This window comes from Coloeus monedula, assembly GCF_965178545.1.
Source record: "Coloeus monedula genome assembly, chromosome: 25".
In the NCBI taxonomy this organism is placed as follows: Eukaryota; Metazoa; Chordata; class Aves; order Passeriformes; family Corvidae; genus Coloeus; species Coloeus monedula.
The window spans coordinates 1624785-1647191 of record NC_138805.1 but is presented as its reverse complement, the minus strand read 5'-3'; the positions used below and the strand labels follow the sequence as shown (position 1 = coordinate 1647191).

General features: G+C 57.5%; 5 protein-coding genes across 9 annotated transcripts in view; 3 read left to right on the top strand and 2 right to left on the bottom strand.

Annotated features, from left to right (window-relative positions):
* Positions 1-83: 83 nt before the first annotated feature.
* HYLS1 (HYLS1 centriolar and ciliogenesis associated) lies at positions 84-5679 on the top strand. 2 transcript variants are annotated; one of them, XM_082296925.1, is made up of 2 exons: positions 84-124; positions 4647-5679. In XM_082296925.1, exon 2 carries the CDS (start codon positions 4671-4673, stop codon positions 5436-5438), a length of 768 nt encoding a protein of 255 aa, XP_082153051.1. In that variant the 5' UTR covers positions 84-124; positions 4647-4670; the 3' UTR covers positions 5439-5679. The 2 variants fall into 2 exon arrangements, with proteins under 2 accessions (XP_082153051.1, XP_082153052.1); XM_082296926.1 differs by lacking the exon at positions 84-124 and adding an exon at positions 3383-3462.
* On the bottom strand, positions 373-6460 carry PUS3 (pseudouridine synthase 3; the record flags this gene model as incomplete). Of its 2 annotated transcripts, none has more annotated exons than XM_082296923.1 (5): positions 6404-6460; positions 3298-3731; positions 1691-2241; positions 1174-1364; positions 373-653 (listed from the first exon to the last, which is right to left on the bottom strand). In XM_082296923.1, the coding sequence occupies exons 2-5, from the start codon at positions 3682-3684 to the stop codon at positions 373-375; spliced, it is 1410 nt and encodes a 469-aa protein (XP_082153049.1). In that variant the 5' UTR covers positions 3685-3731; positions 6404-6460. The 2 variants fall into 2 exon arrangements, with proteins under 2 accessions (XP_082153049.1, XP_082153050.1); XM_082296924.1 differs by lacking the exon at positions 6404-6460 and adding an exon at positions 4876-4985.
* Positions 6461-6650: 190 nt separating this feature from the next.
* On the top strand, positions 6651-11733 carry DDX25 (DEAD-box helicase 25). 2 transcript variants are annotated; one of them, XM_082296950.1, is made up of 11 exons: positions 6651-6740; positions 7178-7313; positions 7400-7492; positions 7587-7689; positions 8303-8417; positions 8759-8936; positions 9198-9435; positions 9656-9818; positions 9947-10135; positions 10410-10896; positions 11243-11733. In XM_082296950.1, the coding sequence occupies exons 2-10, from the start codon at positions 7201-7203 to the stop codon at positions 10529-10531; spliced, it is 1314 nt and encodes a 437-aa protein (XP_082153076.1). In that variant the 5' UTR covers positions 6651-6740; positions 7178-7200; the 3' UTR covers positions 10532-10896; positions 11243-11733. The 2 variants fall into 2 exon arrangements, with proteins under 2 accessions (XP_082153076.1, XP_082153075.1); XM_082296949.1 differs by having other exon boundaries at positions 10410-10948.
* A 927-nt stretch (positions 11734-12660) lies between these two features.
* VSIG10L2 (V-set and immunoglobulin domain containing 10 like 2) lies at positions 12661-17711 on the top strand (the record flags this gene model as incomplete). The annotated part of the gene is given in 12 exon segments (XM_082296997.1): positions 12661-12736; positions 12965-13318; positions 14085-14369; positions 14855-15130; positions 15281-15556; positions 15833-16098; positions 16101-16470; positions 16562-16864; positions 17066-17188; positions 17272-17296; positions 17369-17541; positions 17635-17711. Coding segments are annotated over 12 exon segments (2604 nt in total).
* A 1859-nt stretch (positions 17712-19570) lies between these two features.
* Positions 19571-22407, bottom strand: part of CDON (cell adhesion associated, oncogene regulated) — a 52465-nt gene continuing 49628 nt past the window's right edge. For both annotated transcript variants that reach the window (XM_082296840.1, XM_082296841.1), the window contains exons 19-20: positions 20461-20717; positions 19571-19919 (exon numbers count right to left, since the gene is read on the bottom strand). In XM_082296840.1, coding sequence (XP_082152966.1) covers positions 19753-19919; positions 20461-20717 — 424 coding nt within the window. In that variant the 3' untranslated portion in view covers positions 19571-19752. The remainder of the gene's footprint in view (positions 19920-20460; positions 20718-22407) is intronic.

Here is a 22407-nt window from a genome sequence, read left to right as displayed (position 1 = left end):
AAGGCGCCGCCAGCTGAGCGACAGCAGCGCTGGCCAATAGTGGCGTGCGGGGGTGTTTAAACGGCGGCGGCGGTTGGGGGGCACAACGCAGCAGCGGGAGCGGCGCGGCCGGGCCTGGCCTGAGGTACCGGGGAGCGGGGGAAGGGGGGTCCCAGCCCAGTATAGCCTCAGCCACCCCCCCCCAGTGCTGCCTCACTGCGCGCTGAGGGCGCTGAGCCCCCTCCCATTCCCCCCAGAACACAACACCGTTATACCGGATTTCTTGAGATTTATAAAAAATAGCACTGAAAAAAAAGCTTTTTTTTTTTTTTCAGTAACAGTAATACAAAAAAAGGGGTGAAGCGTCAGCTGCTCCCATGCCGAGGTGCCCCGTCACTCGGTGTCCATACAGATCCTCTTGGGCAGCTGCTCGGGGGCTCCGCTGCTGCCCCGCTTGCCCTCGGGGGGCTCCCCGGCCCAATCCCCCGGCCCTTGGGGCGGCTCGATGCGGCCCCTCCGCACGAAGTGCTCGATCCGGGCCTCCAGCCCCTCGCATCTGGGCCGGGCCAGCAGGGGCTTATAGGTGCGGGCTTGGACCCCTTCCACGAAGCCGCTGATGTGGCTGTGGAGTGGGGGCTGCAGCTCTCCCCAGGGTACCAGGCGGCTCCCTGGACCTGTGACATCATGGAAAAAAACAATTTAATTACCCCTTCCTTCTTTCCGTTTGTTTTTTTTTAAATCAGTTAATCCCCTGTAATTCACAGAGTCCCATAATGGTTGTGTTGGAACGGGCCTTAAAGCTTATCTCGTTCCACCCCCTGCCATGGGCAGGGACACCTTCCACTATCCCAGGTGGCTCCAAGCCCTGTCCAGCCTGGCTTTCAACACTTCAGGGATGGGCGCAGCAGCATGTGGGGAGCCAAGTCTTCCTACACCTCTGGGAAATAAATCCAGCATCTCCTACAGATGAAGGTGGCTTCAGTCAGACAATCCTGCCATGGCAGAGCTGCGAGTGCCTCTGAGGACCCGAGCAGATGCCATGGATTCCATTAATAAAACAGGGCTGCCACAGCTGCTCTGGGCACCCTGTGCCAGGGCCTCCCCACCCTCACAGGGAAGAATTATTCCCAATATCCCAACTAACCCTGCCCGGTCAGTGTGCATTCCAAGGTATTCCCCGCAGACTCCCTCTACCTTTTCTGGTGGCCATGGGAGCAGCATCCAGCCCTGCCAACATGTCCCGGAGCACGTGGGTTTTGACGGCGTGGCTGGCCCAGAGCTGCTGCAAGTGTGTCACGTTGAAGCCCTGCACCTCTGGGTCGTAGAGCCACTGCAGGTCTGGGAACTCGCAGTCGTACAGGACCAGGGGGAACTCAACCGCCATGCTGGGGACAAGGACAGGAGGTAGAACCTCAAAAAGGCTCAAGAACAATGGATCTGCCAAAACGAGCCCTGACCTTCACAGAATTTACTTTCTGAATAAAAAGTGACTTAATTTTCACCAGATACCAAGGACTACAGCTATCAAAACTTTGCTCAAGAGCAAGAAAACAGAGATCCTTGTGGATACATTCCGGTGAGGCCACTGGCAGCCTTTTCCCACGCGTGAGACTGCTTCACGTGCTGGCAGGGACACAGCCTGCCAGCGGCACTCCAGGCACAGCTGTTGCACTGAAGAGCAGCCCATTGGGTTTTCCAGACCAGTCCCTACCTGTACTGTGGTTTCCGGGGGTTCTTCTCCACGTTCAGCAGCTCGTCAATGATGTCCGGGCTCTCCATGCCCTGGCCAATGAGGAAGAGCACGGCCATCATGCAGCGGACTTGGTGGTACAGGAATGCCTGTCCCGTCACCTCGAACTGGCACAGCCGGAAGGGATCCCATGGCCCGGCTTCTCCTCCCCTGTCCACCCATGTCACTCTGGCGCTGAGGATCGTCCTCTGGAAGTTGAGCACCCCGTTGGCCACGTCCATCTTGCAGAGGTTGCGGAAGTCGTGGGTGCCCACGTAGCGCTGGGCCGCGGTGTCCATGAGGGCCACGTCCAGCTGGGCGCAGGGGAAGAAGTACCGGTAGGTCCGGCTCAGGCAGCTGAAGCGGGCGCTGAACTCTGGCTCCACGGGGGCCCAGGCCAGCACCCGGATGTCAGGTGGCAGCACCCTGTTCAGGATGTGGGTGTAGCGGAGCTCCTCCTGCTGCCCCTCACCCATGTGGCCGTTGAGCTGCTGCCCCTCCGGCAGGCTGGAGCGGAGATCCAGGGAGATCACCTGCAGAAATGAGGAAAGCCAGGATTAGAGCATGGATGGATGGGTGCAGCAGCATGCTGAGCCAAGTCTTCCTACACCTCTGGGAAATAAATCCAGGATCTCCTACAGATGAAGGTGGCTTCAGTCAGGCAATCCTGCCATGGCAGAGCTGCGAGTGCCTCTAAGGACCCGAGCAGATGCCATGGATTCCATTAATAAAACAGGGAAAGTTGCAGGCTGCCTACGTAGCACGGTCTCAGAATGGCTTCAGCTTTAGTCACTGGGTTATAATGTGCTTTTTTTTTTTTTCCAAGCTGGAGGTGATGACTTGAAGGCAGTAACAGCCTGGCTGACTGGGAAGCCTGGTGTGGGAACAAGTTCATTCCCACCGTGGGTGCTGTGTGCTGAAGTGGCGCAAGAGAAGGCACCAAATGCCCTGATTCCGTGTAGCTCATCCTATGAAGGAGAGCAGAGCAGCCATTTGAAGCTAAACCTTTGCCAGCTTTGCTTTCTATGCTGGGATGGGAGGAAGGAGACCCAGCCCTATGGTGAAGCCGCCAGGGTTGCGCTCTCCCCAATGTCTCAGGCAGCCGGATGGCTCCATGCCCACTGAGCAGGCCAGCCGGCTTCCCTCCCTCCAGCTCCCACTCCCACACTCCCTTCCGCTCGCTGCAGCTCCCCTCAGACCCTTCTGTGCAGGAATTCAGCTGCCTGATGCTGCAGAAAGTGAGCCAGTTCCTGGGGATTTTGGGTTTGTAGGGCTGGCAAGTTAAATCAGCTGAGAGGGCCCTGCAAAGGGCAGGGCATCACCAAGCTATTGGAGAATCTGCAGCCTAAAACACATTTTATCCTTCCAAAACAGGGTCCTGGAAAACAACTTCAACTGATATGGGGGGAAAATGGCACTAAAAAGGCTTCAAATGTCTGAAACCACCATTCCACATGCAGGAAGCCATTGCCAGGTTCAGTTCCAGGGTTAGGAGCTGATGGCTTTTAAAGAGCAAATTCAAGCTGTGATCCCATCAGATCTCCATCCCACCCAGGAAAACCCACAGGAACTCCCATGGAGATGCTGACCTGCCCGAAGGCACTGACACCCTTGTCCGTGCGCCCGCAGCGGTGGTAGTTGGATGTCTGTCTGTCGTCCACCAGCCGCGTCTTCTTCAGGGCTTCAAAGAGCTTCTCCTCGATGGTGTTGGGGGTGTTCTCCTGGCTGGCAAAGCCCTGGTAGCCCCAGCCCAGGTAGGCGATGCGCAGTGCCACGTGTCTGCGGCTGTGGGCACCGAAATCAAAGGGCCGTTGTTGGCGTTTCCTGGCTTTCCCAGGGGCTGGAGGAGCCTCTCTCCTCCCAGCACCCTCCTTGTCCTCCCGGAGCTTCTCCTGCAGCCGCTTCACCTCCACTTCCAGCTCCTGCACCCTCCTCAGGAGCTGCTCATGGTCAGTAGCTGAGCTCTCCTCAGCCATAGCTGCCACCTTGGAGTGTCAGTTTGTTGCTGGTGGATCCTTAGGGTCTGCAGGGAAAGAAAAAATTATGCATTTGCATTTTTATGTGGTTTTTATTAGATCTCTAGGCTTGTTCTGCAAAATAACTGTTACCAACAGAGACAGTATATATATTGTTTGAGCCCCTTAGTGTTCCCAGGGGAGCACAGACAGGGCCACTGGGGCTTAGCTCGGGCAGCTTCATCTCACTCAGATCTTTTTTGGACTCTTCAATCACTCCTCTTCCCCCAGCTGATGGGATCTGCTCCGTCAGCAGCAGCACGTTCCCGGCGAGCCATCACGGAGCCCTTCTCACTTTCACACCTGCATCCCCGCTGCAGACAGCGTGCTGATGGCTGCCACTCATCCCACCCTACCATCTGCTCCCACTGTTCCCAGCGGCACCGGCAACACTTGTGGCTTTTCAAATCCCCCTAAAGAGATCCTAAACCTGTGCTGAGAGTGGAATCCGTGTCTAGATCCCTTTTTGTCACAGGCCTGGAGGTTTACTATCACCAGACTCATAAATGAGCATCTAAACACACTGCACTGAGCCCTTCCCTCCTCTGGAAGTAAAACACCCTCTTGGATGTCTCTTGATTAAATTATGACTAGATATTGTGGGTTTAGAAGCAGAGGTACAAGGAAAAACCATTAAATCTCTTGCCCAGTGTGTGGAACCTGCCCTGTGTTTTTTCCATCAGGACTTAATTTACCATATAATTAATTCTAGTGTACCTTTCTGGCAGGAATTTAGGGGTTGTGTTTGTGTCACTGTAGGGAAGAGCCTTCTGCTGGCAGCAGGAGGTTTAGCAGTGCACTGAGGACACCCCCAACCTAAATCGACACCCTGAAACCAAAAACTTGAGTCTCAGAGCCCTTTTGATATCTTTAGCCAGCCTGAATGTGCTGCAATAAATTAACCCTGGTTTCTTTTTCTGCAGAATCCATCCAGTTTGGTGGGAATCATGGAGAATGTGCTAGGAGCAGAGGGTGAGGAGCAGCTGGCAAATGATCTGAGCCAGCTGAGCACCTGGCAGGGAGGCAGCGAGGGGCCCTCACGTTCCCATGATGATCCCTATGCCCAGGCATCCATCGTTTTTCACGCCCTTCCCGTGGATGAGAGGGAAACCAGGAGGCTGGTGATGAAGAGGAAGGTGCTGAGACACAGACCCGATGGAAGAGTGGAGGTCTCCGATGAGTCACCGACGATGAACATCGAGCCAGATAACGATGCTGAGTCATCAAGCCCGCTGCATTCCAGGACTTTTTTCGATGACACCATCTCCGAAGGGGAGCTAGAGACCAGCAGTGGCTGCTTGGAGGAGTACCTGCACTATGATGATGATTGCTGGCTCCTTGAGGACAGACCCTGCTCTCTCCTCAGGGATTTTGGAAGCGACACTATATCCGAGCACCCCATTCCAGGGGGATCACCCACATCCTACATTGTTGCACAGGTTGATAAAATGAAGAGAACTGACCCAGCGGCCAAACTTAGACAATATAAAAAAGATTGGGAGAGATTCAGCTTTCCCGGGGAGGATTCCCATCAGGAGCTGCGCTGGGCCGTGCGGAGGCGGATGCTCCAGCCAGGGCCGCCGCCCCGGCCGCAGAGGCGCATGGTCCCCAACAAGTACGTGGTGCCCACGCTGAAGAAGCGCGAGTCCCTGCGCTTCAACGTGCGCCGGGACCTGGCCCGCTGCCTCATCCCCCGCCGGTACACCTCCTCCTAGAGCCCCAGCCCTGCTGCTTTCTCCTCCTCAACATCCTCCATAGTCTGGAAAATCCCCCAGTGCGCTTCAGGCAGGTTAAGTTTTGCTGTGGAGGAGGTTTTCTTTACAACGTCTCGGCAATATCTTTTTTTCTTAATAAAGCATCTGTAAAAGTTTCTTATTGTTCTGTGGGTTCATTAGAAACACTGCAGGCAACATCCATTATTCCAGACTTAACTCTGCATCACCTAGCTCTGCTCCCTTTGCCTTATTTTACTTCATCTTTAAAATAGAGGAGCTTTAGGATGGAAGCAAGGTATTATTAGCACTAGAAGTACTGTTATTACTATTATTAGCGTTAATTTTTTCCCAGATATGGGAGTGGACTGAAAAGGCTGCAGTTCTGGTGCAGGAAAGGGTCCCCAAAAGCTCAGTGGGGTGGCTGGAAAAGGGGGTGAGATGATGGGAAGCATGTGACAGCTGCAGCCTGGAGTCCTGTGTCCAGCTTTCCCTGAATGTGATCCCAGATGGGGGACACACAAGCTTGAGGACCCGGCTGTCACCCCACATTGCAGGGGTTCTGGCATCCCAGGGACCTTCCAGGCTCTCCAGCACCCTGTGGATCCCCATCCATCTGTGAAGGGGTCTTTGCCCCCAGAACCCTTGAAACCCTCTCCAAACCCTATGGGGTACAGCACCCCAACCCTACAGTTTCCCTGCTCCTTCAACACCCAAGGCCCCTTCCCTCCCCTCTCAAACCCCGCGGGGTCCCTGTCTGCAGCAGGGGCCTCTCCCTCCTCCATGGTCCTGTCCCCAGCTCCCCAGGGCTTCCCAACGCCCTATGCGGCAGGCTGTGTCTCCCAGGAACCTCCCAAAACCTCATGGGGACGAGTGTTGGCACCCTATGGAGTCCCTGTGTGCAGCAGGGGACCCTCCCCGCCCTTATGAGGTGCCTGTGCCCAGCACCCCAAGAACGCCCACCCTACCGCGAGGCTCTCGGCTCCCCCGGCTCCCCGGGCCGTCCCCGCTCCCGCCGCTGCCCGTGCCGGATGTTCCCGCCCCATCCGGCGCTCCCGGCACTGTGGGACGGCTCCATGGCGGGGGCGGAGCGCGGGCTCGGCGGGCTCGGCGCGGCGGGCACCGACAGCGGCCCCGGCCCGGGCTGTCTCTGGCACGGGGCCGCGCTGCGCCGCTCGGCCGCCCGCTGGCCCGGGCTGCGCTGCCCCGAGCGGCCCGGCCGGGGCACGGCCCGCGGGCTCGGCCTGCTCCCCGCGCCCCCCGCACCGCCCGCGCCGCCGGCCGAGGCGGAGGACGAGGAGAGAGGTGGGTCCCGGAGGCCGCCGGGGATGTCGGTGTCAGCCCGCGCTCGGAGCCCCGCCGAGCACGGAGCGACCCCCGAGGGGTCCCGAGGGAGGGGCGGCCGCTGCCCCCCGGCGTGCGGTGGAGGGGGTGGAGAGAGAAGGTGGTTCTCATTACAAGGCTTTTGGTGTAAACTAAAACACAAGAAGTTCCACCTCAGCGTGAGGAAGAACTTCTTGACATGGAGAGCGGCAGAGCGCTGGGACAGGCTGCCCAGGGAGGTCCTGGATTCTCCCTCTTTAGAGACCTTCCAGACCTACAGGAACACGTTCCTGTGTCCCTGCTCCAGTTGATCCTGCCTTAGCAGGGGGTTTGGACTGGATCATTTCCAGAGATCCCTTCCAACCCTAATGATTCTGTGATTCCATTTGTTTTATTTACGGAGTTGCTGCCTTTCCCAGTGCCGCTGGCGGAGCTCTCACTGATGAACAAGTTGATCCACACATCCCTGGTGGAGTCCCAGCAGCACGTGGAGATCCTGCAGCGGGACCCCAGCTCCCCACTCTTTTCCATCAAGACCTTCGAGGAGCTGCCCCTGTGAGTTGCCACAGCCTCCAGCCCCACCAGGCTCCAGTGCCGCCAGCCCCCTTCACATGGGCACTTGGGATGCTTTGTTTCCACAGGAAGAAGGAGCTCTTGCAGGGGGTTTATATGATGGGCTTCAACAGACCATCCAAAATCCAGGAGCAGGCTCTGCCACTCATGCTGGCATACCCGTGAGTAGGCAGAGATCCCCAGCATCTCGGCACTGTGGTGCCAAGCAGGAATGCCCCGACCCCTGCACTCCATTAAGCTGCTTTTACCTTGCAGGCCTCAAAATCTGATTGCCCAGAGCCAGTCAGGGACAGGGAAAACAGCAGCTTTTGTCTTGGCCATGTTGAGCAGAGCCAGTGCCAACGAGAAATACCCGCAGGTAACACAGGACAGGGAGAGCTGCTGCAGGAGGGGTTGACCCAAGCACCCAGGACACTTCTAGGGGCAGAGCTTTGGGCTTTGTCTCCATTCCTGTGTGACTTTACCTGCTGGAGTGGGATGATAAACCACCAGGGCCCATGACAGTGGCAGGTATGACCAAAAGCACGGTGCCCACCTCAGGGAGGTGCTTTGACTTGCTAGAGTGGATCAATCCAGGCTATCCTGGAATTGAAGTTTTGAGGAGCAGCTGCAGACACTGCTGGTTTCTGGTGGTCAGGTACTCCCAGTCCCCTCTCTGGGTGCAGAACCAGTTTGTTGGCTGTTTCCAGCCATGTAAGATCTCCTCTTCTGTGTATGAGTGGTGTGACTGAACTAGGGCATGGGAACGAGCTGCACCACGCTTCTGAGAGAGGAATTTCCTCCTCAAAAATAGAGGCAGCAGCTTCTTTCTGCCGCTTTGGCTGGAGCTGGGAACACAGCCCAGCTCTTGAACCTCCAGCTGCCCTGTCCCCTGCGCCTCAGTGCTGTGGGATGCTGTTGTGCTGCTCTTGCTGTCCCTGCCCAGCGTGCCCCATCCCTGACCTGACAGCTCCTTTCTGCTCTCCTGCCAGTGCCTCTGCCTGGCTCCCACCTATGAGCTGGCTCTGCAGATCGGGCAGGTGGTCCGGACCATTGGGAAATTCTGCACAGACATCAAGGTGAACTACGCTGTCCGGGGAAACCGAGGTGAGTCCAGCCCAGCACAGCTCCAGAAACGGGGAGGGAGCGCAGGGATCCCCTCTTAGAGCCTGGAGCTACCAGCGACCACCCAGACCTCCATGAAGGGCAATAAAGTAATGTCTGTCCCCCTCTCCTGCTGAGGAGGCTTTTCCACCATCACTGGCTGCTTGCAGACTCCCTTTTCCCATGTGGGACTGGTTCCCACACCCCAAGGCTGTAGGGAAGTGTCATGATGAGCCCTCGAAGGCATCACTGAGCAGCCAGAGTCTGAGCAAGCCAAGGGAAAACTCAGAGCACCAGAGAGCTCCATGCCTGGGGGCAGCCAAATGCCTTTTCCCCCCTTGCAGTTCTGAAGGGCACAGTGCTGGAAGAGCAGATCATCATCGGAACGCCGGGCACCACACTGGACTGGTGCTTCAAACAACGCATCCTGGACCTGACCAAGATCTCCTTGTTCGTGCTTGATGAGGCTGACATCATGATCGACACGCAGGGCCTCTCCTGTCAGAGCATCCGCATCCACAGGTGAGGAATCCTGAGGGCTGGTGTCCTGCTTCCCTGCTTTCTCCTCTCTTCTTCCTAATAATCTAAACCTGTTTTCTTTCAGTGTGAAGCCATTCCGCCCTTTTCCTGTCACTCCAGAGTCTTGTAAAAAGTCCCTCTCCATCTTTCTTGTCAGTGGTCTTGGCTTCCCTTTCCATTGAAGGCAACACAAAATCAGCTTAAATTAGGGTTAATGGGCAGCAGCTGCTCTCTGGGGCTGACAGAGCTTTTTCCCTGCCCCAGGGCTCTTCCCAAGAGCTGCCAAGTGCTGCTGTTCTCAGCCACTTACAAGGAACCTGTGCGGGCCTTTGCGGAGCGGATCATCCCCGACCCCATCGTGATCAAGCTCCGTGAGGAGGAGCTCACCCTGAGCAACATCAGGCAGTACTTCATGGTGTGCCAGAGCTCAGATGAGCAGTACAGGGCCCTCTGCAACCTCTACGGCAGCTTCACCATTGGTCAGGTCATGATCTTCTGCCAGGTAAGGCCCCTGTCTGGGAGAGCCCTGCACTGCCCCTCTCCTGTTGGGAATTGCAGGAATGGGTCATTTTACAGTGTGGGCACAGTGGGCTCCTCCCAAGACCCCCAAAACAAAGGAGCAGACCCCAGAGGAGTGTTGAAAACTGCCATGAGCTCCCTCCAAAGGGGCAGGGGACTCTGGAGGGGGAACTGTTGGCCTCAGCCTCTCCCCATGTGTCCAGACCCGGAGGCTTGCAGACTGGCTGTCGGGGAAGATGAGCCGGGATGGGCACCAAGTGGCCATCCTGACGGCCGAGCTGACAGTGGTCCAGCGGGCCAGCGTCATCCAGCGCTTCCGTGAGGGCAAGGAGAAGGTCCTCATTGCCACCAACGTCTGTGCCAGAGGTATCCCGGGAAACCCAGCACCCCTCCGATGGCCCAAAATGCGCCAGGCCTGCTGCTCTTCCCTGTGGGCTTGAGCAGCGGATCCTGTGGGACAAGGTGTCCCAAGAGGATCCTTCCCTCCCTTCCAGGGATTGATGTACAGCAGGTCACCACCGTGGTGAACTTCGGCCTCCCCGTGGATCAGGACGGCGAGCCGGATTTCGAGACCTACCTGCACCGCATCGGGAGGGCCGGACGCTTCGGGCACCGCGGCATCGCCTTCAGTGTGGTGGAGAGAGAGACCGTGGAGCTCGTGCACAAGATAGAGGAGTATTTCCGTGAGTATCCACATGGACCCACCGCTCTGGGAGGCAGGGTTGGGACTGTGATCCCCCTCCAGCTCTTCTTCTATTCACAAATGGACCTCGTCAGGCTGCTCCTCTCCCCAGGGCTCATCTCACTGGGAACAGACGACAGATGCAGCTTTTAGGGTGATTTTTGCTCCCCAGCAGGCAAATTTCCCAAGAAACAGCCCTAGAGGTTGTGTGCAGCTTGCAAGGGACATTACCAGTACCCAGGATGTCTCAGCACCTTCTTTTTTCCCTCCTTCAGGCATTTTTTCTGCCTTTCCTTTCAAGCCCTTGTCCCAGGGCACCTGGTGCCCCGGCTCAGCTGAGCCCTGGCTGTCGGAGAGGAGATGGCAGCTGTGGAAATCTTTCCTGAGTGGAAATTGATTGTCACTTGTCAACATCAAGAGGATTTTCATGGGATTTGCCAGCTGCTGTGGCTGCACCAATGGCATTTTGAATCCCAGTGCCTGTTTTCCCTGTGATTTTTAGAGGAAAGAAGGTTATAGAAACCTTCTGATGGGCAGGAAGCCCTTCCTCAGCTCCAGTCTTAGAGCCACTCAGCCCTCTTGGTTCTTTTAAATGTCCACCTGTCATTGGAACGTGGGGTGAGCCTGAGGCAAACACCAGGCAGAGAAGACACAGGCCACAAAGTCCGGCAAAGATTGTTGCCCTGCAGTAGAAGAAATGAGCACCTGGAACAACTGGCATGTGGATGAGTCCAACCACAGCCATGGCCAGAAGGAGCCAGTGTGAGGATGAACTTGAGGATACGAACCTTCCCTGTCCTGCATGGCTCTGGAGGTGGGAGCGGGAGCACATCCAGAGGCTGAGCTCTGCACGCTGCTGCTGTGGGGCTGCTGCTTGCGCTTGCTGCCGTGCCTTGGCTCTGCCCTGATACAGTTCCCCTCCCGCTTTCTCCCAGCTGATTTCCCCACTGATCCAGTTCCCCCTGCACTTCCTCCCAGTTGATTTCCCTGCAGAGGGAAATGCTGCAGCGAGCACTCCGGGAGCTTCCCAGCTGGCATGGGGCACTCAGGTGGCACAGGGAATGAGCTCTGCGCTCACCTGCCAACAACTGCTCTTTCCTTCCTACAGAGACCACGATCAAGCAGCTGGATCCATACGACATGGACGAGCTGGAGAAGCTTGCAGCTGCATGAGGAGCAGGGATTCGTTCTTCCAAATCCAAGTTCTAGTTCTAAACAGGAGGAAAAGTTACAGGGGAAGACTTCCCGGTTCTCTTGTATCCTCCTGAAGCTGTTGAGTTTTGTTGTGTTGCCTGAGGAGAGGCTGGAGCGAACCTCGTCTCGCTAGATGGCAGCAGGAATCCACTGCTGCCATCCCAAATCCCAGGGCGAAACCCAAGTGTTCAGAGTCCCGGCAGTCCAGGAGAGAGGTTGGACCCCCGGGGGTCTGAAATCCAAGTGTTTGGGGTCCCATCGGTGGGGGAGAGAGGTTGGACCCCAGGGGCCTGAAATCCAAGTGTTCAGGGTCCCGCAGTGTGAGGACAGAAGTTGGACTCCAGGGACAGGGCTGTGTTTGTGCCTTTGTTAATCTTTAATAAATGGAATTGTTTGTAATCACAAGGGTGTCTCCTTCTTTACGAAATCATCTGAAGTGTATCAACATTGCAGGAGGGCTTTGATTAGGTCAGTGTTGACAGTGGTGTCATTTGCCGGCTTGGCTACTGCCCCCTGCTCTCCTCATCCAAATTTCTTCCCAAACCTGACCTGAACAGGCACAAAAAGTGACCAAAACGTGATGAGAGCACAGCCAGAGGTGGCAGTGGGAGCAGGACCTGGTGGTAGCAGGAGGGGGCCTGGTCCTGGCTCTGCAGCTCCTTGCTGCCAGCTTTAACCCTTTGGGGCATTTCAAGCCCCAAAACCTCTTTGTGGGGATCTCACATTTGGTATTAACACTGTGATTTTGGTAACAAGCAATGAATTCTAATTAAAGGATCAGTGAGGGAGATGGGAGATGGCAGGTAGTTTTCCAGCCTTTGCTGAGTGTTCTCTGATCCCCCTCACCACGTGCACCCCCAAATCCCCCCTGGCTCGCTCCAGCCCCCTGGCATTGCGTTACGGCACAGCCGCCCCTATGAATGTTTGATGGTCTGGGGCGTGGCAGACAGTGGGAGATGAAATATCAAACCTCACTCCTTGCCTGGCTTTCCCAGCTCCAAACCCCCTAGCTTTGATCACAGGGGAGTGCCAGTGTTATTTTCCCCTCCTTTAGCCAAAATAATTGTGCGTGGAGGAGAGAACACTCAGGAATTAAATTCCCACGTGGGGGGAATGCGAGGATGCTGCCATTCCCACAGCAAGTGCACCCCTCCTCAGCCCTGAGATTGCAGGGGCCCAGTGGCAGCAGCATCGGGTTCCCCCTGTGCTGTCAGGTTGATAAAAAATTAACAGTTAATCAGGGCCAGGCTTAATTACCTGTGGGTAACCGGAGAGGAGGTCGTGCCAGAGAGCGCAGCCCTGCTTCAGTGTGCTGGCGCTGGCCATGGCGCCATGGAGCGTGGCCGAGCAGCGCCGCCGCCTTGGAGGGGGCCCTGGATCCTGTGCCTGCTGCCGGCGCTGGCGGGGGGTGAGCACCGACCCTTCCCCGCGTGTCCCGGGTGCGGGGTGTGAGCACCGACCCTTCCCCGCGTGTCCCGGGTGCGGGGCGAGCACCGACCCTTCCCCGCGTGTCCCGGGTGCGGGGTGTGAGCACCGACCCTTCCCCGCGTGTCCCGGGTGGGAGGCGAGCACCGACCCTTCCCCGCGTGTCCCGGGTGGGGGAGAGCCGAGGCCTGACCCGCGCTGCCCGGGGCAGGGCAGCCGCTGGCGGCCGGCGAGGCGGCCTACGAGGAGTGGCGGGCGACGGGCGTGCGAGGCCGGGCGGTGGAGCTGAGCTGTGGGCCGGTGGCCGCAGCCCCGCCGGCCGTGGTCTTCTGGAGCTTCACGCCGCGGGGAGAGGGGCTCCCACGGGCTGTGGCCGTGGGCTCGGGCAGGGAGGTGGCCGTGGCCCCCGGCACGGGGATGCTGGGCCGGGTGACGCTGCGCAACGGGACGCTGGAGCTGCGGGAGCTGCGCGTGGCCGCCCAGGGCCGCTTCCTCTGCCAGGGGCTCTTCCCGGAGCGGGGCCGGCTCCGTGTGGGCTATGCCGCCGTCCTCCTGCGGGTCCTGGGTAAGTCCCTGGCTGTGGCCAACCTGAGGGGGGGCCCTGCTGGCCAGCCGCAGCCAGCATCACACTGCCCTAGATCGCGGTCAGGCCCAGCCCCTTGCCCAGGAGCCAGCAGAGTCGTCCACTGGCCAACAAAACACCCCCCTAGCCAACAAAGGGCTCCACAAGTCAATAAAGCGTAGCACGAGCCAGCGTAGTGCCCCACTAGCCAATGCAGAGTCCCACTAGCCAACATGGTGATTCACTAGCAACTGCAGCACCCCATTCACCAGCAGAGCACCCCACTAGTTAGCAGAGTACCCTACTTGCCAATGTAGTCTGCCACTAGCCAGGAAAGCATCCTACTAGCCAGCATAGCACACTGCTAGCCAATATGGCATCCTACCAGACAAGGCAGCTCAACACCAGCCAACATAGCACTCATCAGCCAACCCAGAGCCCCACTAGCCAGCACAGCATGCCATTAGCCAGCAAACCTCCCTTGCCTCCAACTAGTGTAGCCCCTTACTAGCCAACATAGCAACCCACCAGCCACCAACCCACCAGCCACCCTCATTTCCTTGCCCTGGCCACCCGAGCATCCCACCACGCCAAACTGGTCCCAGTAGCTACCCCAGCATGGGTACTGCCCACAGCCTGTAGGTGTCCTCACTAACCATTCTACCGGCTGCTATAGCACCTCACTAGCCAAACAATCCATCTGTGGGAGATGGGCGGGCCCTGGGGCGTTCTGATGTCTGTGGGGGCCGCTCACACTCGGTGCCCCCAGTGCCCGTCTCCAAGCCCTTCGTGCGGCCGACGGCGGCGGCGGCAGCGGAGGGGGCAGCGGTGGCCCTGACGTGCACTGTGCGGGAGGGGACGGAGCCGCTGAGCTTCTCCTGGCAGCACCAGGAGCCCCGGGGGGGTCCCTCAGTGACCCCTGCGGGGCTGGGGGGCTCCAGGGCAGAACTGCAGCTGACACCTGCCAACCGCAGCCACACGGGCTGGTACGTCTGCACCGTGAGCAACGAGGTCAACAACCACACCAGCGACCCCGTCTACCTGGACATCGTCTGTGAGTGCCCAGGGTGCCACCAGCTAGCGGGGCATCTTCGGGGCTGGTGATATCCATGGCATGTCTGTGGCCGCCACAATGTCTCCATGGTTTGTCCATGGCCACTAAGCACCCTGCCACCATGGTATGTCCATAGCTATCATGGAACATCCATGGACATCATGTATCCTGCCACCGTGATGCCTCCATGGCCACCACTATGTCTCTATGGCCACCATGGTATGGCTTGTTGTTGCTTTGATGTGTTCATGGCCATCATACACCCCACCAGCATAATGCCTCTCTGGCCACCATGGCCACTGTGTGTGCTGTCACCACGATGCATCTGTGGCCACTGCGCAGCATGGTGTGCTCGCAGCCCCCATGGTGCACCCTTTCTAAGGGGGCTTTGCTGCCCTGCTTCCCATCAGTGGGAGGAAGCCCCAGGGAGGGCTGTGTCCCCTTTGTGGGGATGTCCCTGTCTGAAGGGCCCCATGTCCCCACAGATGGCCCCGATGAGCCGGCCATCCGTGTGGAGCCCTTCTCCCCTGAACAGGGGGGCTTCTCAGCGGGCGAGCGGGAGGACGTGGTGCTGAGCTGCCTGGCCTCCTCCAACCCCCCCAGCCGCTACGTCTGGCTGCACAACGGTTCCCAGGTGCACATCGGCCAGACCTACGTCATCACTGCCATCGCCCGCGCCCAGGCGGGCACGTACACCTGCCTGGCCGAGAACAGCCACCTCCAGACCCGCACCCAGGCCACCATCGTCCTCACTGTCTACTGTAAGTAACCCCCCGGGCGGGGCCGGTAGGTCCCCACGGGGTGAGATGGACCAGCGCAGCTCCCTGGTGAGGATGTGGGTGTGAGGGGCAGTTTGAGGTGGGGCTGGCAGGAAACCCACACTCTCCCCCAGTGCCGATGGTCTCCTGCAGATCCACCAGCTGGGAGCCCCAGCTGCTCTGCCCTGGCCTCCGGTGACCAGCAGGATGTGGCCCTGCGGTGCCGCTGGCTGGGGGGCTTCCCCCTGGCCCGGCTGCGCTGGGTGGGCCCTCAGGAGGAAGAGGAGGAGGAAGAGGGGTTGATGGGGACCAGTTTTTCCATGGCCACCAGGATCCAGTCAGGGGCAGCCACCAGGAACGGCAGCTCCTTCTCCTGCCTGGCCTCCCACCCCGCACTGCCACAGGGGGCTGCGTGTGGGACCACCCTGTGTGAGTGACAATGGGCCCATCTGTCCCCCAGCCCCTTTCTGACCCCCTGGTGCCACAGCAGAGCTGCAATGACCCGGTGCCATGGCCACACCACGGGATGGGCTGCTCCCTTTCCTGGGACCTGCAGCATCTCCAGCTCGCTCTAAAACGGGGGACGCCGTGGCACAGCCAGGATTGCCAAACCCTCCACGCCCTGGGAGGGGGGTGTCTCCTTTCCGGGGGTGCTTTGACGCAGCGTGGCAGTGCCCCCCACCCTGACGCCGCTCCATCCCGCAGGGGTCCCGTCTGGCAGCCCCACCTGCGCGGCAGCGGCCACCAAGGGTGACGAGTACGTGATGCTGCGGTGCCGCTGGGAGGGGGGCACGCCGCTCGTCACCCTGCGCTGGCGGGACACTGGGGGCCGGGCCTTGGGCGACCCCGCACCCTCCACCGCCGTGCTGGTGCTGAGCACCGACGGCAGCCTGGGGGGCCGGGAGTTCGTCTGCGTGGCCGCCCACCCGCTGCGGGCCGCTGCCGCCGAGTGCCGCCTGCGGCTGGGTAAGCTGGACCCGTCCCCAGAGCCCCCGCCGCGGTGGGGTGGCACGTCCCTACAGGTACTGTCCCCCCTTGTCGCCGAGTAGAGGTCCCCGAGCTGGAGGCGGAGAGCGAGGTGGCGGTGCTGGAGGGCGGCGAGGCACAGCTCTCGTGCCGGCAGCGTGGCAGCAATGCCAATCTCGGTGCCACGGTGGCTTGGTACGACCCCAAGGAGCGGGAGGTGACACCGGGGCTGGCCAAGTACCGGCTGGAGCAGGGAGAAGCGTGGCTCAACCTCACCGTCCGGGATGCTGAGTGGCCGGGGGACAGTGGGATCTACCGCTGCACCGCCACCAATGCCGTGGGCACTGCCAGCCTCCCCGTCCGCCTCCGCGTGGACCGTGAGTCCTGGGAGGGGCAAGGCTGGGCTGGGAACATCAAGGGTGGGCTGGGGGCATCAAGCCCCTCCTGCCGGGTGCCATCTCGCCGCAGGGTACCCGGCCCCTCCCAACGTCACCATCAGTAAGCTGCGCTACACGCGGGCGCGCACCGAGGTGCGGCTGGAGTGGCGGACGCAGGGCGCCGGCAACCTCACCGGCTTCGTGGTGCAGCGGCGCCAGACCAAGAAGCCCCTCCGGGAGACAGCGAACCCCTGGGAAACAGCCGCCGGCGACATCGAGCCGCACTCCCGCGACCGGCGCCTGGGGGGGCTGGACCCCGCGGTGCTCTATGCTTTCCGCGTCCTGGCCGTCAACCACCGCACGGCCGGGCACCCCTCCGAGGTGCAGACGCCAGGTGAAGTGGGCAGGGGCTGCTGCTCCGTGGGGGCAGAGCAAGGGTTGAGTGGAGAAGGGCAGCGTTTCCGTCCTGGTGGAGCTGAGGAGCCCGAGTGTGAGCAGCCGTCAGCAGGTTTCAGGCACAGGCTCGCACCTTCCCTGGCCTTTCTGGGCTCTGCCCGTCCCTGCTGCCTGCCATATTCCCTCTGCTCTCTTCCAGCCGAGCCTCCCTTCGAGGCCTACCCGGCGGTGACGGGGGCGGCGGTGGCAGGGATGCTGGTGGCCACCGCAGCATCACTCCTGGCCGTGCACTGCATCGCCCGCCACCGGGAAACCCTCCCACGTGAGTGCCGGGGCCGGGGGGGCTCATCGGGGGCCACAGCTCGTCCCCTGACATCCACACCTCACACCCATCTGTTTCCCCAGGGCTTCACGACCTGCTCTTCCGCACGTGAGTGCCCAAATCCCTCTGCCCTGCTGCTCCCGTGCCCGGGCACCAGCGAGACCCCGCGCGTGTCCCCAGGGCTGGTCCTGGCGCCCAGGAGCCTGTGGGCACGGCGGAGGATGCTGAAGCAGCCGCAGCCGGGGAGGAGGAAGCAGTGCCAGCACAGGGAGACTCGTCTGCCCCCAGCACGGCAGCAGGGACCGAAGCAGCACCAGCACAGGGAGAGCCCTCTGCCCGCAGCACGGCAGCAGGTACCGCACCCTGGGGCGAGCTGAGGGCTGAGCCACCTGCCCTGCTGAGCCAACACCGACCTGGTGGCACCTGGGCTCCCCCATCCCTTGCAGAGCCGCTCTCGGCAGCACCGAGCACCACTGATGACCCACCAGTTAATGTCACCATCACCGTGACAGCGACACCGTGACCGCTCCGGCTTTTCCTCTTTATTTCCCTTTCCTCCTCTCCTCCACACCACGGGACGGCAGCACCCACCTGTGCCGCGGCAGGCTGGGAGGCAGCTGGCTCCAAATGTGGCACCCGGAGAAAGCCCCTCCAGCTCAGCTTCAGGCCTGCAGTTACTGCTGGAGCTAAAATAAATATTTAGGCTACAATAAATAGTTTCTCACCGATGGCAGAAAAAAAGCCCGAGGGCCAAAGCACCGCTCTCAGCCCCAGGGCTGGCATCAACTGGGGATGCTGCTTTGGGACTGTGCTGTGTTTTCTGTAGTGCAAAAACAGCCACAAAGCTTTTTGTGGGAAGGGGCCTCATCTTGACCCCAAACTCCCCACTTTCAGGCCAAACCGCAGGTGGTTACAAATAGTGATTGGAGATGGTTTTTCCCTGCGTTGGTGCAAACACGAAGGGAAGCAGGGTCCAAGGAAAGTGTCATGCAGCTCCCAGCTTTCCTGAGTCCTCATCTTCTGGTGTGTGTGGAAACAAGGGCACCTTGAGCCATTTCCTCCTGTATTTGGTTAATAATAACCCATTGGGAAGAATCAAGTGACATGAGCCAATCTTGATCAGTGCCCAGAGTATGAATCCCCACACCAGCCACAAAGCAGCATCGATCCCTTTATCGAACCACCTCCAGAAATACAAACCCTACCCAAAGCCCCTGCAAAACCATCATTTCCAAACACATAACATTCCAAAGGGATATTACAGCTTCTCTGGAAAACAGAGCATCTTTATCTGACACACCCACAGTACAGGGGAGATTTAAGCAAGGTTGTTTAAAACCATGGTTAAATTTCAGTGCTTGGGGAAAATGAAACAGCCAGAGGTAAATTGCAACCACTCGCCTGCCAATCTCTGTTGGAAAAGGGGAAAGCCTTGCAGCAGGTCCTGTGAAGGGAAAATCCAGGCTGTGAGGACGAGATAAGCAAAAAGGGAGGAGGGAGATCTGTGGTGGTTCCAGGGTACATGGCAGCCAAAGCCCATGGGTGTGAAGTCCATGGTGTGTAGAGAACTTTGGAATAAGGCAGCTCTAGCTGGGAGGATGCACAACCCTAAAGAAAAAAAAGGCAAAACAATAAATATAACCACAAATAATGTGACAGAAGAGAAGGCTTTGGGGAGAGCTCATTGTAAGCACTGGTTTGGTTTAGTTACTGGGATTAAATTTGGAAAGGAAAAATTGAAACACCCACCCAAGCCCTGCAGTTAAGGTTGCAGCACCTCCATCATGCTGTGTCTGGGACAGGCGGGTTCCTGACAGCTGTGCCCAGGGCTGGTGGGAGCTGCTTCGCCATGACTGGTTTCATTTCAGAGCTATCCAAGCTGTTAGTAATCCCTCAAACCAAGAGCTGAACTGGATTTTGTCTTCTGTGAGTGGGAAAGAGAGACAGGCTGGATTTCCACCTGTACTTCTGCAGATCTAAGGGTTATTGAGCACCTAAAGACACAGTCACTGACTCAAGTTCTGCTTCAAGCTGCACAGGAGAGACTCAACTGAGGCTCGTTTTTCTTATTGATCTTCTTATTTCCTCATTGGGATCTTCCCAGGGAAACCAAAAGAGGCCAGGAGGTGTTCATGGAAAGGAGGGTTGAAGTACCATGTCACTGAGCTGCCAGGAAGGTGGCAGCTGTTGGTCATTTCAGACCTGCTTAAATCCCTCTCTTGGGCTCCTTGGAAGTGCCTGTCCCACTGGTAAATTGCCACGGAAACACACTCCACATTTCCCATCCTTATTCTTTATATTATTACAATTCTTTTTTTATACACATAACCAGGCTAGTTTCGTGGTGTGTGGGGGAAGAAAAAAAAAAAACCCAACAAAAACGGGATTTCAAGGCATAAATAATATAAAAAGGCAACCATTTTGAAACCAAGATACATTCATATGACACTACTACAAAAAATAAATAGTGACTCTCTCTGTTATAATTAACATCCCCCCATGACTCCCTTTCAGCGATGCTGCGGTGCAGTTCCTGGCGTTAAGTGGGGACAACGGTCACTTCCTCAGGTTTCCCGCAGCTGGAGCTGACAAAGGTCCCCAGAACCATTTAGGGTGACTCCGGATGAACTCCATCCTGGTTTTTCCTTACAGTCCTTGGAAACAGGCTGAAGAATGAGGGGACTCCAACTCAAAATGTGGTTCGATGTTTCTGAGTGCACGCAGCTGCCGCCTGCAAAGCAAGAGCAGGACGGGTGCTTGTGTCGGGTTTTTCAGGAGATTTTCTGTCAGCTTAACAGACCCACATACCCCAAAAACTCTTAATTCCAGTGGGTGATGCTCTTTGGGCTCAGGCTCATTCCCACCATGCCAGGCACAAGCACAGGGCTCTATCCCAGCACAGCCCCCGTATCGAACAGCTCACACCGAGGAGCTCAGCCCAGCTCCCTCCCTGAGCCTGTTCCTGCCTCCAGGATGGCTCTGGAATGCCTGTGTGTCAATGGGCGGGCCCTGAGTGCAGCATCCATCAGTCACAGCCTCCTTATGTGCTCCATGAGCCCTTTTTAGAGCCATCAATCACAAGGGCATGACAGGACCAGGCACTGGAGCAGCACTGCTCCCGCCTTCCACGATGGGAAAGGCGGGACGCTTCACCTTCCTCAAAGCCCGCTCTTACAAGGGTTTAATTACTACCTTCTCCACAATTAATTAAGCTCCCTACAGGCATCCTACAGAATATTCCCAGCTTCTCAGCCAGGTGAGGGATGCCTCACCGTCCATGCAATCCACGGAGAGCTGGCTCATGCCTTCCCGACAGCAGGGGTGCTGGGCCGGGGGCTGCTCCGCGCTCTCCCCGCCGTCCTCCTCCAGCCGGGCGCTGCACTCGGGGGTGGCCGAGGCCAGGCACATGGCCACCATGACGTGGGGGCTCAGGGGCTTCATCTCCACACCGTCCTGCTGGAAAGGGGCTCTGAGGGGCACCACAGGGAGCGCACTGCTGCCGAAAGTGCCGTTGGTTTTGGTGAAACACCTGCGGGAGGGACAGAGGCCAAAGTTACTCAGAGTGGCTTCTTCGCTCTCTTTTTCTTGAGAAAATGCAACTTTTAAGTGCTTTACCACGTCAACAATCAGAGCATTTGTCAAATCAGTTTTAAATATATTTGTGGAGTGATTCTGACGTTAAGAAAAGGACTGAGTGGGTTTTTTTCTCCCAGCAGACAGCTGAAAACATTCAAAACACGCGCAGTTCCTTCCCCCATCAATTGAGACCCAGTGACCTGACTTGTGAGTCCATTTCTCCATCAAAGCAACTCTATAAAACATGTTTTCACTGCCAAGATAAAGAGCTCAAATTTGAAACCCAAGAAGCAAACTTAAGTCCGTTGGAAAATAAATACTATGTGTTATTGGAGTGAATGCAAATTAGAAAAATAGATGCAATATAACAAATTTAACCCCCCTCTTCTGCTGTGTAAGTCAGACTGTGGCCCTGTAATATCTGTGCAAAGCTGTGGAATTGAAGCTAAAGTGCTGAAGCAATTGTTACAGCTGAGGTATTTAAGCTTTAAACAAAAAGGAGCAGGACTTTGACACATTGTGGCATGAGGGAAAACACCTCAGTGTTTGCAGCCTCATGAACAATGTGGCCTCAGGGAACATTTATATAAACAATTCCTACATAAGAAAGCCATAACTACCCCAAAAGTAAAAAGTTCACTTGTACAGCTGGCACAAACTTTGAGAAACTACGCACCAAAATGCTCCTTGTTATGAGGAGCAGGACAGAGATGGATCTGCAGATAAACACACGGAAATAAGGATGGACAGCGTTCACACCCTCCAGTGACACCCCAAAATGTTCCCATGAAAGCTGAACCAGGCTTCAGGTCTTTACATGCTGGTGCAGCTACAACTCTGAGCATCCTCCTTCTCTTTTTTTCCTACCAGATGTAAATCCATCCCTCACCTGCTTTGCTCACAGGGATCAGCCCAGAGCACTTGCTGTGCATTATCCCTGGGACTGCTTAAGGCTGGCATTTGGAAATACAAAAATTGATCCCTGGGACCTGCCTGCTCGGCTGCTGGCTCAGCAAGTAGTGCCGTGTGCTGCTCCAGACTGGTTCTGGCCCAAAACTGAGCAGAGTGGATGAAAAATTGCTGGAAACGGAGGAAAGATGGACTGGGGGGACACCAGCAGTGCCAGGGCAGCAGCCAGCAGAGCTGACCTCAACAGCAGCCCAGCACTGAGCTCAGAAGGATTTAAAACCAGGACATGTTAAGCTTGGCAGTCTCGGTTAAGTCCTGCCCAAGTCCCAGAAACCACTTTTATGCCATTTAAAAAGTTATGGCAATAATGGAAACCATCACACTGGAGGGACCTGTCGTACAGCCCTGCCTAGAGCCTCATACCTGAAACCTGATCAAAACCTGGGATCAGTATTGTCAGAACTGAAAGAGCAACAACGTCCAACAACAACACAAATAAACTTGTCAGAGGAGGAGCTGTAGTGAGTTTCCCCTCCGGCAGATGCTTCACCTGCAAAGGCAGAACAGGACAAATGGGTTCCCTCTGGAGCCTGCTCCCCCCACAAAAGCTATGAGGATGGAGCAGCACCAAGCTTCAACCTTCACTCTCCTATTTTGTCCTTCTCCTGCTGTAACTGCCTCCAAAATCATTATTCCAAGTACCAAAATACCACTGAAGCCACTGGAGAATCCAC

Bases quoted from the DNA above. Each gene is read 5' to 3' on its own strand.
- HYLS1 (XM_082296925.1), top strand. From the start codon at position 4,671: ATGGAGAATGTGCTAGGAGCAGAGGGTGAGGAGCAGCTGGCAAATGAT.
- DDX25 (XM_082296950.1), top strand. From the start codon at position 7,201: ATGAACAAGTTGATCCACACATCCCTGGTGGAGTCCCAGCAGCACGTG. The intron at 8,418-8,758 runs GTGAGTCCAGCC...CCCCCCTTGCAG, and splicing joins CGCTGTCCGGGGAAACCGAG to TTCTGAAGGGCACAGTGCTG. The intron at 9,436-9,655 runs GTAAGGCCCCTG...CCATGTGTCCAG, and splicing joins AGGTCATGATCTTCTGCCAG to ACCCGGAGGCTTGCAGACTG.